The sequence below is a fragment of the Primulina tabacum genome, chromosome 17 (assembly GCF_025594145.1).
Source record: "Primulina tabacum isolate GXHZ01 chromosome 17, ASM2559414v2, whole genome shotgun sequence".
NCBI lineage: Eukaryota > Viridiplantae > Streptophyta > Magnoliopsida > Lamiales > Gesneriaceae > Primulina > Primulina tabacum.
This window is the reverse complement of record NC_134566.1, coordinates 30,455,571-30,468,304: the sequence shown is the minus strand read 5'-3', so window position 1 is coordinate 30,468,304 and position 12,734 is coordinate 30,455,571. Positions and strand designations below refer to the sequence as shown.

The following is a 12,734-nucleotide window of genomic DNA, read 5'->3' as shown; positions in this document are numbered from 1 at the left end:
TTTGACTCTTTCTAATTGCTGTCAATTAACATATTGTCCTTTTCTTCGTTTTACAGTGGTTTGTCGTAGGTTACATTTTATTAAAATAATTTTATTCAATAGATATTTATAATCGATATTTATAATCTATAATTTTTAATGTATAGTTATTTATAAAAAAACAAAGAAATATATATATAATTATATAAGAGAGTTGAGACAAATGAAAAACACACTTTTCAATATAGTCCAAAATTGAATATGTATACTGCTACAAAGAATTAAATAGTTATCACTTTCCAAAAATAGTATCAAATATGTATCAGAACTAGGGTTTTTTTTTTTATAAATAATTTTAAAAATAAATTTTCAGAATTAATCTACGAAACTCCATCCACCAAAAATAAAAGAGAACTTGACAAATCACTTATTTAAAAAATGAGACTTGAGAGTTGAGACCGTACACAGAGTTGAGACTCAAATTCAATAATACGAAATATAGATAGTCTTCAAATGATAGATTAATCAACAAAATTTTTTTCCCGAAAAAGTCTTTATATGTGAAATATTAGGTGATTTATCTTTAAAAAAAATTTGTACTCATTTTATTTTTTTGAAAAATTTCTTTATTTATTTAAATATGTGTTGATTTAGTTTTTGAAAAACTGATTATTTTATTTTCAATAGTAATATGATTAATAATAATAATAATAATAGTTTGAATTTGAAAATTTTTGAAATTTTTGTATTTAAAATTATTGAATTCGTGCATTTTTTTAAAAAAAATAATGTAGTTTATCTATTTAAATATATGTTGGTTTAGTTTTCAAAAAAGGAGGAAGATATGTATGATGCACTTATTGTTTTATTTTTAATTTTTTTTGAATTAGAGCTTCAATTTTCATTTTTGATTTGTGGAATAATATAAAAGATAAATCACTTTCAAATAGTGAACTGATCAACTATTTAGAAAAAAATTATTTTCAAAATATTATGGAATTTATTTTTCAAAAAAAAATATGTATCTTTTAATTTTTTTAAAGAATATTTAATTTATTTTAATATGCGTTAGATTAGTTTTTGAAAAAAATAAAGTAAATATGTTGTCGGTCTACTTCTTTTATTTTTTAAATTTTTTTTACTAGTAATATGATTAATAAATGATCATAATAATATTATTGATAAAGATTTTTTAAAAAAAAAAAGAAAAAGAAAAAGCACAAATTCAAGAATTTTGCTTATGAAAATTCAAAAAATTCATATTCCAAATATTGTTTTTATATTAATAATATTAATAGTAAAAATAAAATAAAAAATAAGTGGACCGATACGCACATATCTTTTTTTAAAAAAACCTAAAGCAACACATATTTAAAAAAACTAAAACTTAAATAAATAAATATGATGGAGATGTTTGTAATTCCATCATGTTCGTATTTTTATTTTATATTTTTTAGGAATGTTAAATGTAAGAAAAATACAAACCTCAGAAATTGACGAATTGTATATAATGTTAGAAATTATCGGATTTATTGTTACTTCTTACAAATTTTAAAATGTTAAAAATTAACGCAAATAAAGCCAAAGATAGAGTGAATGTTGGCGAATATATAAATATTTTTTAAACTATTAGATATGAATCTAAATAAAATTTAGGGACCCGTACAAAATGAAAGCCATGGGAAGACAAATTTGAAGAGGAGTCACGTGGGATACTGGTGAATAGTATTAAATAGCTATCGCAATCTACAACAATCTTGAATAAGTCTCTGAGACAGTCTCACGAATCTTTATATGTCAGACGAGTCAATCATACCGATATTCACAATAAAATGTAATACTCTTATCATAAAAAGTAATATTTTTTCATGAAAGACCCAAATAAAAGATTCGTATCACAAAATACGACCCGTGAGATCGTCTCACACAAGTTTTTGCCAACAATCTCCTGGGAGTTTTGAGCCCAAGAACATTCAATGCATATATTCCATAACATAATTACTGATTTATAACAAAGTTTTCTTTCAAAAATTTGAAACAATTTACATAACAAAATGATTTTACGTAAGAACAATAATTTTACGTCCCTCTAAACCTTGCCCGATAGAATATTAAGGTTGGGATTTAGTCCTATATATCAATAATATTTTGGTCCGCTGTGGTATCTATTCTGGCACATCTTCTGACCTTTGCCCCCACCTCCAACTGGCTGTGTGTAGGTGGGTGGGGGGGCATGCCGGATCGGGAGAAACATCAAATGGACTTTGCATTGAAAAGATATCCAGAGTCCTGGCTCTGATCCAGGAGTGATGTCTGTGTGTGTGTAGGGTGGGTGAATGACATTACACATTTCTCTGTCTGTTTCTCAACAAACGATTTCGGTCTCGAGATGATTGATGCAAGATTTTATAGCATTTTTAGTACAATTTTTAGGTTCTTTCGATACGAATGGTTGGGATTCCACGAAAAAAAAATTAAAAAAAAAAATTGAGCCAGAAAAAATTTCGTCCCTTGGATGTACCCCTGCAGATTCCTGCAGCAATTTTTACGTGGGTGTCGAACCTATGTCTCTCTCGCGTAAGGGTAGGTATGACAAATAATAGGATTCGGGACGGTTTTGTCAAACCCGAGACTTGATCTGACTATGACAACCCAACGAGTCTGATTAGAGATGACAAATGGTCGGTTTCGGAATGATTTTGTCAAACTCGACACTCGACCTCATCTGACCCGGCCCAACAATCTGATGGGTTCAATTCGTGGATCTGTGGATTTTATTTATTTTATATATTTTTTCAAATACAAAATAAAAAGTTTAAAAATTAATTAATCATTAAAATTAATACTAATAGTAAAATATTATCAGTTAAATCTATCCATTTTATTCAATTAAAAACTAATTATCGATTTTTACTTAATTAATAATTAATAAAAAATGTACAAGGGGAAAACAATTAAACTTAAAATGATCATAAATTAAATTAACTTATTAGTTGTTACATCTATCATCATCCCAAAACTGATCCTGTTTCTCTCCCTCTATCTGATTTTCGGACTTATCCGAAGAAAGAGAGTAAGTGATGTGCGGTATACCGAATTTTCGGTATACCCATTTTTTCGGTAAGTTCGGTATTTTTTTCGGTACGGTATTTCGGTATTTCGGTATTTTTTCCCACCTCTACATACACAGTTGAATTCTCACAATGCCAAAACATATAATATACGACAATCGTATCAAGAAAGAGTAGAATAAGAATTTCACTCGACCGTAACTTTTGAAAAACGAAGCAATGCATAACCGAAATTTATACTTTTAAGCTCACTTACCTTATATCTGGATGAAAATATGAAGAACGATTTCGTTGCTAGGATTTTCGAATCTTCCTTAGATCTAAACAATAGCAGAACTTCGATACTCGGTAGAACTTAGAGAGAAAACTCGAAATCTTGAGAGCAAATTCTCGAAATTATGACTGAATTTTGGGTGTGAATTTTCGAATGTAATAGGGTGGTATTTATTGGTGACGTGATGAAAATCTTACTATAATTCGGTTGATATTTATTCCAAAATTTTGAGAAAATTTGAAATGTTTCTTCCATACATAATATTATATCATGCTTGGAATAACATGTTCACCAATTAATTTTCGAATTTTAATGTTGGACTGGATGGTTGAACGTAGACTGCTTTCTTGTACAGAATCATAATATACACATACTGCACTGAAATTTGCTTGCTTGCTTGTTGAAAAAAATCGCAATGTGTGTAATATTTTCTTCCATATTTGATAGATATCTCAGCCTTGATTTTCGAGATTAATACATGTCTTCTACTGTATTTCGAATTTCATGTATTTATTAGCTTGAAAATTTTGAATATCACATATTATTTAATATTTTCAAATTTCTTATTATTTAACATAATAACAAGATTTCGAAAATATAATCTTACACATGTCTATGATTAAATAAATAATTACATCTTCAAAAATTTGATTTCTCACGGTTTCGCACAAGATAAATCGAATTCGGGTCGGAAATGAGACTTAGCCTGCCCTTAGGGATGCGACAAGTTTAGGGAGCGTGGGAGCCGATCCTTCAACTTGGTGCATGTGATTATTCTTAACAATCTATATATATATATATATATAAAAGCAGAGTTTTTGCCAAAAATAGTAATTTTCCGCGAAAATGTCATTTCTAAAAAAGGAAATACATATCATGAATATTGAAATGTGTACTGCAATAAATGATAATTTTATTTATTGTTTGCATTGATTATATCAATTCATTTAATTCAAATTTGAATTTAATTCATTTTTATATTAATTAAAATATAATTTATGTATTATATGTCTTTTATTATTTTTTATTTAAAATGAAACTAAACTCTATTAAAAACATAAACTACATTAAAACTTTTGCATTGATTATATCAATCAATTTAATTTGTGATATGATTTGAAAAAAATATTTCTCATTAGTTTTATTAAATTTGATTTAAAAATATTTATTTATCATATGTTAAAAAATAATAATATATATAGTTTCTCAAATATTAAAGAACTAAATATGTATTTAGGTTAGTGGTCGACATTAATATTTTAAACACGATAAGAACCATGTCATTGCCTTAGGGTAACACAATTAATCGACATACATTTATATTTAAGAATTTTTTTCAAAATTAGGGAAAAAATAGTTTCTTATTTTTATTTTTATAATTATTTTTTTTACAATTTAAATATCTATTTTTTTATAATAATTAATTTTTAATAATAGCATCTCCTGCATCGCAAGGGTTAAATACTAGTTAACGTTAAAACTAGAGTTACTAATTGAGGGACGCGAAAAATAAGGATATATTTATGAATTATCCCTCCAAGCTGAAAACCAGATACTAGAGGAACAAATCTTAATTTGATTTAGATTCTCGACTGTATTGAAAACACATTATCATCTCGTGTAAAAAATGCATATTAACGATCCAAATCTGTCTTTAATTTATCTGCACAAACTCACAATCCACCCTCCAACATGTAACATCTCGAAATTATCAAACACGACGTATTTTAACTTTTGGATTCAAGTTTAAGATTCAAACAGTCCGCGAGAACACGATCACCTGGAAGCAAGTCACAATGGAAGTATGAGATTGCTAAAATGATTTACGTAATAAAATAACGTAACGTAACTCTTCGAAAATAAAGGGTTCTTGGACAGTGAATATCAGAGCAAAGAGACTCAAAGTTGCTCAAGACAGGGAACTAAGCTTCAATCCCAGAAAAGTAGCTTCAGATGAAACTGGGCTGGGGTTTGAGATGGGTAGTGCCTCAAAGTCCAAAATGGTTTGATGTCTGCGCGAGTGGAAACATGAATTTTGTAAGATTGGGTATGGTGAAAACACATACCTTGCAAGCCTTTATCCTTTGAGAAAATGGTCTAGCACAGAGGACTTTGCCATGTTGAAAAATGATAGACACGTTAATTGGTCTGAGCAGACACAAAGGCACTGTCCTTATAAATAATTTATGCATAGATTGTACTACCACCGTAAACCAGTTCAAAAACGATACAAGGTTGGTTCTTTTCCAAATCAAAATTATTTGTCCAGCTTTATCTCATTCTTGGATGCAGTTACTTTGCTTGTCACAAAATGTTACAGTATGTTAATAAATTGTTTCATGGTTTAGACATTCCAAACTTTAGTGCCCCTGCAACCACGTTTACCAGCAAGAACCAGAAATATTGAGCTTAAGCTCTTCATTTCCCATCTCCAGTTGTTCTTTTTGGATTTGAAGAGCTGAATCTGCTACAGATTTTCTGCACGAATGTATGTCGATGCTCTGTAGTGTTGAAATATCTCCTAAGCTGGATGGGAATTTCTTAAGTTTCCAGCACTTCTGTATAACCAGTTGTTCAAGCTTGGGAAAATGCTCGCTCAACATGTTCCATCTATGAATTTGTAGCGCTTCTAGCTTCAAGAATTTGAGCTCCTGGAACTCATCCTCATTGGTCTTCCATTCTTTTCCATCAAACCAAGTATACAGCAATTTCAGAACCTCAAGTCTCGGTAATCTCCCTATCATTGACATCTCTATTGAAGACAATTTGAATTCACGTAGAGTCAGTTTCTTAAGACTCGCAGGAAAGTTGATCGTGTCCGAATACTTGAACTCGCTATCTAAGCGGGATATATGGAGTGATTCAAGCCGAGTAAGGTAATCTAACACAAGATATCTACGACACCTCTCTACAGAATCCCACAAAGGTCTAGTTTCACATTTCAGCCTGCAAAGGGAGGGTAAGCATTTCAAGATTTTCTCATCATTCTCATGAACAATTCGAAGATTAGAAATGCTTTCCAGGCTACTCATTTGCATGTCCTTTTCCACAATTACACATCTAATGAAAGATTCACTGAATTGTGCATGCTTCCTGATGCGAAGATTTCTCAATTTCACCAGATTCAGAACCGTCTCTGGGATTTCTATGGTTCCATAGCCATCAAGAACAAGAAACTCTAGTTTTTGAAGGCTCCATATTGATGGAGTTATGTAGTTTACCATCAATTTCACTTCCATGTATCTCAAATGAACCAGCTGCTCGACTCCAGTTAGATAAAGATCATCTGCTTTTCGCAAGTCCTCAGGACGTTCTGGTGTGGACAAATCCAGGACCCTCAAAAGTTTTAGCCGGGAAGAAATTAATGTAACATCTGGCCAATAACCAAACCAAGAGCGGACGTGATGACCAAAAGGTCTTGATTCGGTATGTATGGAGTCATGGTGGATACAAAGGCGGTGATGCCGCTCATATATTGAAAATCTACTGCAAAATTACAATTATTCATCAGCAACCCTCAGTATAGTATGCTAAAGTTGAAAAGAACGTGAAATAAAAAGATGAAGCTTACTGTTTGATCAAGTTTAGAAAGTTATCTTCTTTTGCTTTTCTCAAGCACATCTCACGCAATAAATCATGAATGTTACATGATTTAATTCTACCATCTGGTCGTCTTCGGGATACAAGCAATAGACCTCTATTCATTATCTCCATCAGATAATCTTCTGCTACCTCATATAAGCTCTTCTGCCCTTGTTTTTGAACAAACCCTTCTGCAATCCACAGCGATATTAACTTCCAAACTGAAATTTCTCTATATTCCGGAAATGCTCCGAAATACAGAAAACACGGCTTCAAATGAGATGGTAAATGTTCGTAACTAAGCTCCAGTACGCTCATCCACTTGTTCGGGTCTTTAGAAATATGAGAACTAAGGCTTTCAGCAACCTCACTCCATGAGCTCTTTTTCTTGTCCATGTTTGCAAGAGCTGAAGCAATCACAACTACAGCTAGAGGCAGTCCTTGACAATGTTCTGCAATTTTCCTCCCTAAGTCTACCAATTCTTGAGGGAAATCATCTTTCTGGAGCACCTTTTTTCGAAGTAACTCCCAACACTGTTCATTCGACAGAAAGGGAAGTGGATGAATAATGCTATCTGATGGAGCCACATCTTTATGTCGACTGGTGAGCAATATTCTACTTCCGTTTCCATCACCTGGGAGATATCTTCTGATGTCATCCAATTCATATGAATTCCATACATCATCCAAAACAATCAGGTATCTCCGACCCTTTAAATTTTTGTAAAGCTCCACACCCAAATTCTCAGTCGCCATACCTATTATTTTATCATGCTCAAGGTCACTGACAGTACTCAAAAGGTGGACTAATAGATTTCTTCTCCAATATATCTGAGAAACAACACACCAAGCACAACAGTCGAATCGCATGACAACTGTAGGATCATCATACAGTTTCTTGGCTAAAGTGGTCTTGCCAAGTCCAGGCATTCCGAATATGGAGATGATTTGTAGCTGTTTCGGTCCTCCAGTTAATTGATCAGCAATTTTTATTATCTCATCTTTGAATCCTATGATATCATCAACTCCAGTTAATTTTTTTATTTGTGGTTCTGTCTCTACCTTGGGATCTCTAGAATTTCTTGGAGCTCCAACAACATAATTATTCTTGATTTTAGGGGCGAGATACCAGATGGGAATATCTCCAACCAAAACTAAGTTGATAATATATCTGGAATCAACTATCTTCATGATTCTTCTAACCCGATTGAGGCAAGCTTAATCTTTGCAATGATATCAGAAATCCTCAGGGTAAAATACCAGATGGGGATATCTCTGGCAAGAAATGAGTGGATGAGGTATTCGGCTTCATATGTCATGTCTCTGACTCGTTTCTTAAACTCTATATGCTGCTGCTCCTTTAATATTTCGAGGAATGATCTCAAGAGCGTTAACACCTTTTGCAGATTATTGATTTCATCCCAAACATCAATAATCAGATCACTCTTCTAACCCACCAAATGCTCAAGGTCATCAAGTAAAGTGTCCACGATAAAGAGAGAATCGATTGCAGTGTTTGGAGCAGCACAATTTGGCTTCTTGAAGACTGTGATGCAATATCCTTTTATCTTCGTTTTCAAGTATATTCTTTTAATAATAATCGTTAATACATTTTTATTTTTAAATTTAAAATTTATTTTTTTCATATATTCTTTTAATAATATTCTATATCTATATCTCTATTATCTTTAACTTCATTTAATAATAATCATTAATACATGTTTTCTTTTTCATATATTCTTTTAATAATAATCATTAATACATTTTTATTTTTAAATTTAAAATTTACATAAATTAATACATGTTTTCTTTTTCATATATTCTTTTAATAATAATCTATATCTATATAAATATATGAATGTGAATTGTGAATCTACAATTCACATTCGAGATCAAATTCACAGAAAATCACTATCATAATGTTATAAATTGTCAGTATTACGAACATTAAAGTAATAATGAAAAGACGAATTGAGATGAGTGTGATTAAATAAAATTAAATTATTAATAAATATTAAGGTCATATAACACATTTTTTTTCCCATTTAGAATGTAGATATATTTAGATTACTTATGTATCAACAAAAATACGTGATTAATAGAAAATATTTGTGTGTAAATGATTTCATTGCAAACATTTGAGTTATTTAATCAATTTTCAATATATGATGCTAAATACATATTACTAAATAATATATTATCTATTAATCTATTAAATATATGACTTTCATTTGTGAGCTTACTATTATATTATTTTTTTGTTTTACAATTTGTCATGTTAATGGTGTTATTTAAGTCATTTTTTATCTTAGTTTAATAAGATCATTAATAGTGTATTTAACTCAATCAAACTAATTATTATTTTAATTTACTTTTAAATTTAATTTTAATTACTTAAATTTATACATTGCCGTCAAATAATAATAGAAAGACAAAGGGAGATGAGTCGGATTGAATAAAAATAAATTATTAATAAATATTTAGTCAATTTTTTTATAAATGATGCTAAATAAATATTACTAAATAATATGCTCAATTTGACCATTTTGTATTCTTGCAATGAGAGGAGTTTTTTTACCCTAGTGTTAACATGTTTGATTGTTATATGTCATTTGTATTGATCATGTAATTGTGTTTGGATTGTTTATGTGATTTGTTTGTTTGCACAAATAAAAGAGAGAACAAAATCAAACATCCAACAAAAATGGTTATTTTTCAATTTTTTATTGTTGAGATATTTTGTTAATTTTTAAACACATAATGCATGTTTTCTGTTTGCTTAGATTACTTGGTTTGAAGTGACTTAGAAAATATTAAAAAAATTGAAATATTTATTCGTTTTTACCTTATGTATCAGAATATCAAGAGATAATATTTTTTATTTATTGGGGCAATTGCAATTAGAGAAGTTTTTTTACCCTAGCGTTAACATGTTTGATTGTTATATGTCATTTGTATTGATCATGTAATTGTGTTTGGATTGTTTATGTGATTTGTTTGTTTGCACAAAAAAAAAAGAGAAAACAAAATCAAATATCCAACAAAAATGGTTATTTTTCAATTTTTTATTGTTGAGATATTTTGTTAATTTTTAAACACATAATGCATGTTTTCTGTTTGCTTAGATTACCTGGTTTGAAGTGACTTAGAAAATATTAAAAAAATTGAAATATTTCTTCGTTTTTACCTTATGTCTCAGAATATCAAGAGATAATATTTTTTATTTATTGGGGCAAATGTATTTCCAAACTTCTGTCTATAAATCAATATTTAAAATTTTTACGACATTATTATATTCTCTAATCAATTTGTTTTACTTAGATTGATAGAAGGCATTTTAGTTTGAGTTTTTATGTATTTGCTTATATTATTTTTGTAATATTATTTATTATGAAAATAATAGGTGAACTACAAAATTTGGTAAGTCTAAGAGTACTCTGGTGAACGACAAATATGAATAAATTATTAAAATATATAATATCCAGTAGATTTTTTGCATGCGATTTTGTTCTAATTCAATGATTATGCATGATTCTAAATTTTTATTATATCACAAGTTAACACATGCCTAATATTTTTCTATGGTTTAAGAAAAATTGTGTGACTTCCTCCAATATTATCTCGATATATTTCGAGGTGACAACAAGATTGTTTTTGTCTCTTTTTTTAGTCAAAGTGTCTAACCAGCTAATTCATAACATATATGATGGTAGCATAGAAAATCTCTCGTCAAATAAATTCATTTAGCCAAATATTGAAATTCAAATAAAATTCTACAATATTTCATCAAATTAATTTTGACAATCATAAAATGCTCATGAAATCTAAATTGTTATATTATTAGATGAGAATCATGAGATATTGAATGAGACAAATACTTTGACATATATTTGAATGATATCTCATATGCATATCTTAATTACATTATTCGTATATCTTCTCAAGATTTTTAAAATACAATAATTAATTTTATATATCGTTCCACAAGATATAAAATATTATAAAACAAAATATAAACTCGATAGAAGAAAATTTGTTTAGTTTCAATGAATAATATAATATTATGTTCTAAACGGAACAAATGAGATTGAAACTATATCATCCTCATGACATGATGCACGCAATCATTATTTCAAAGCTTCCAAAAAATGACGATCAAGATGACTTTCTTCAATTGCGTCAAATTAAATGAGGACACAATTCTAAGATATAGTCATTTGAAGAGATTTCAAGTATTTTCTCACAGTGATTGAGAAATAGTTGTTAAAAATTTATTAACCTTATAGCAATATGTTGATAATATTGATACTAAATATATAAAAATGATATCACAAATATCACAATATTTGAAGAAGGTGCAACATCATTCATTGGTTATGTTGTTGAAGAATATATATGTTATACATATTTTTAGTAACAAGTGAAAACTTATCACGAGAAAAAGCATTTTTTCTTAAGAATTATAGTTGATGATTGTCAAAAGCGGAAAAATCATTTAACAATAAAAAATAGTCGGGAAAATAAGATTATCAGATAAAAACAATGTAGAAAACAGAAAAAATGGCGTGATAAAGAAGCAAACTACGAGCATGTCAGATCTCCGATAAAGATTGTAAATAACATAATAGATGTTAAAGACGATCAGATACTTGCTGAACATACCAAAATAGTTATATGCATATTATAACAAACTACGACAAAGAGTTGTTGAGTTGTCAAAATCAACCAAGAAGCATATTGAAAAGTGTGTCAAGTGGATAAGATAATTTATCTGATTCATATACCGTCTATGGTCATGATTTTTTATTTTTTATGGCTTAGTTTGTTTCAGTTGATAAATGTTATTAACCATGTTTTAATTCATTTAAATATTATCAAAATTTCGTACATATATTTTCAACCGTTTAGATTTTTACGTGCAACGCACGTACATTTTTCTAGTATGTAAAAAAATACAGATAAAAGAAAATTCCAACCTCGTTAGCCACAGCCTCAATATCCTTCATTAAACATTTTGTTTCCTTAAGCTCAGAGCACCGAAAAGGTTCATCTCCAAGAACTGAAATGAGAAGCTTCAGTTCCTTCTGCAGAACTTCTATTTGGTCTTCAGCATGTTCAATCAAATTTGAATGAGAGATAACAACCTGCTCCACAATGTCCAGGAGAAAGTCGAGAAAGCTAGCCAGAAGTTCACTTGTTGTTCTGCAGTTGTCAGCCGACTCCATCTCCAGAACTGTGAAGAATTCCCTCAGCCTCTCAGTTAAGGACAAAACCATTTTGGGAAAGCGAGAGGTGTCTCTTGATTCTTCAATACGGTTCAGTAGACCCGTCGACCCATGGTCACTGGAGCGAGTCTTCAGGACGTAGCGAAGAACAGCATTGATATGGGATCCGTTCCACCTAAAGGTATTAAACTTCTTGAAATCATTAATGCTCAGACGCCGCAAAATATGGGGGAGTTTTGAACTGTCAAGAAGATCCATTCTTCCCCTGGCTTTCTGCAATCTCAATTTTTTTGAAATTTTGATAGAAGTGAAAGGAACTGAGAGTAAATATAACCTCACATAGCTTATTTGCTCATACTATGAATTGTTGGGTTCTTTCTTGCTACAAAATATTTGATGTCAGTTGGCAAAGTTGACCGGAATAATCATGGCTGGTTTTGGTGGTTGAAGTCCCATAATAAGTTCATAAAAAAAACTTTAAACAGCATCAACTGGTGTGGAAGAGTTGAAAAGGAGAGTGGATTTGAATATATTATTTCCATCTGACCCCTATAAAATACATTAAACCGAACCCAAATTGCTGTAGAGACATTGAATATGAGC

At 29.9% G+C, this 12,734-nt stretch overlaps 1 protein-coding gene across 2 annotated transcripts; it reads right to left on the bottom strand.

Moving 5' to 3' along the window:
* Window positions 1-5,186: 5,186 nt before the first annotated feature.
* On the bottom strand, window positions 5,187-8,097 carry LOC142530851 (putative late blight resistance protein homolog R1A-10). 2 transcript variants are annotated; one of them, XM_075636719.1, is made up of 2 exons: window positions 6,896-8,097; window positions 5,187-6,810 (listed from the first exon to the last, which is right to left on the bottom strand). In XM_075636719.1, exons 1-2 carry the CDS (start codon window positions 8,095-8,097, stop codon window positions 5,706-5,708), a joined length of 2,307 nt encoding a protein of 768 aa, XP_075492834.1. In that variant the 3' UTR covers window positions 5,187-5,705. The 2 variants fall into 2 exon arrangements, with proteins under 2 accessions (XP_075492834.1, XP_075492835.1); XM_075636720.1 differs by having other exon boundaries at window positions 5,187-6,807.
* Between the last annotated feature and the right edge of the window lie 4,637 nt (window positions 8,098-12,734).

Coding starts and splice junctions, on each gene's coding strand:
- LOC142530851 (XM_075636719.1), bottom strand. CDS start 8,097: ATGAAGATAGTTGATTCCAGATATATTATCAACTTAGTTTTGGTTGGA. Junction 6,811..6,895: donor TTTCTAAACTTGATCAAACA/GTAAGCTTCATC, acceptor GTAATTTTGCAG/TAGATTTTCAATATATGAGC.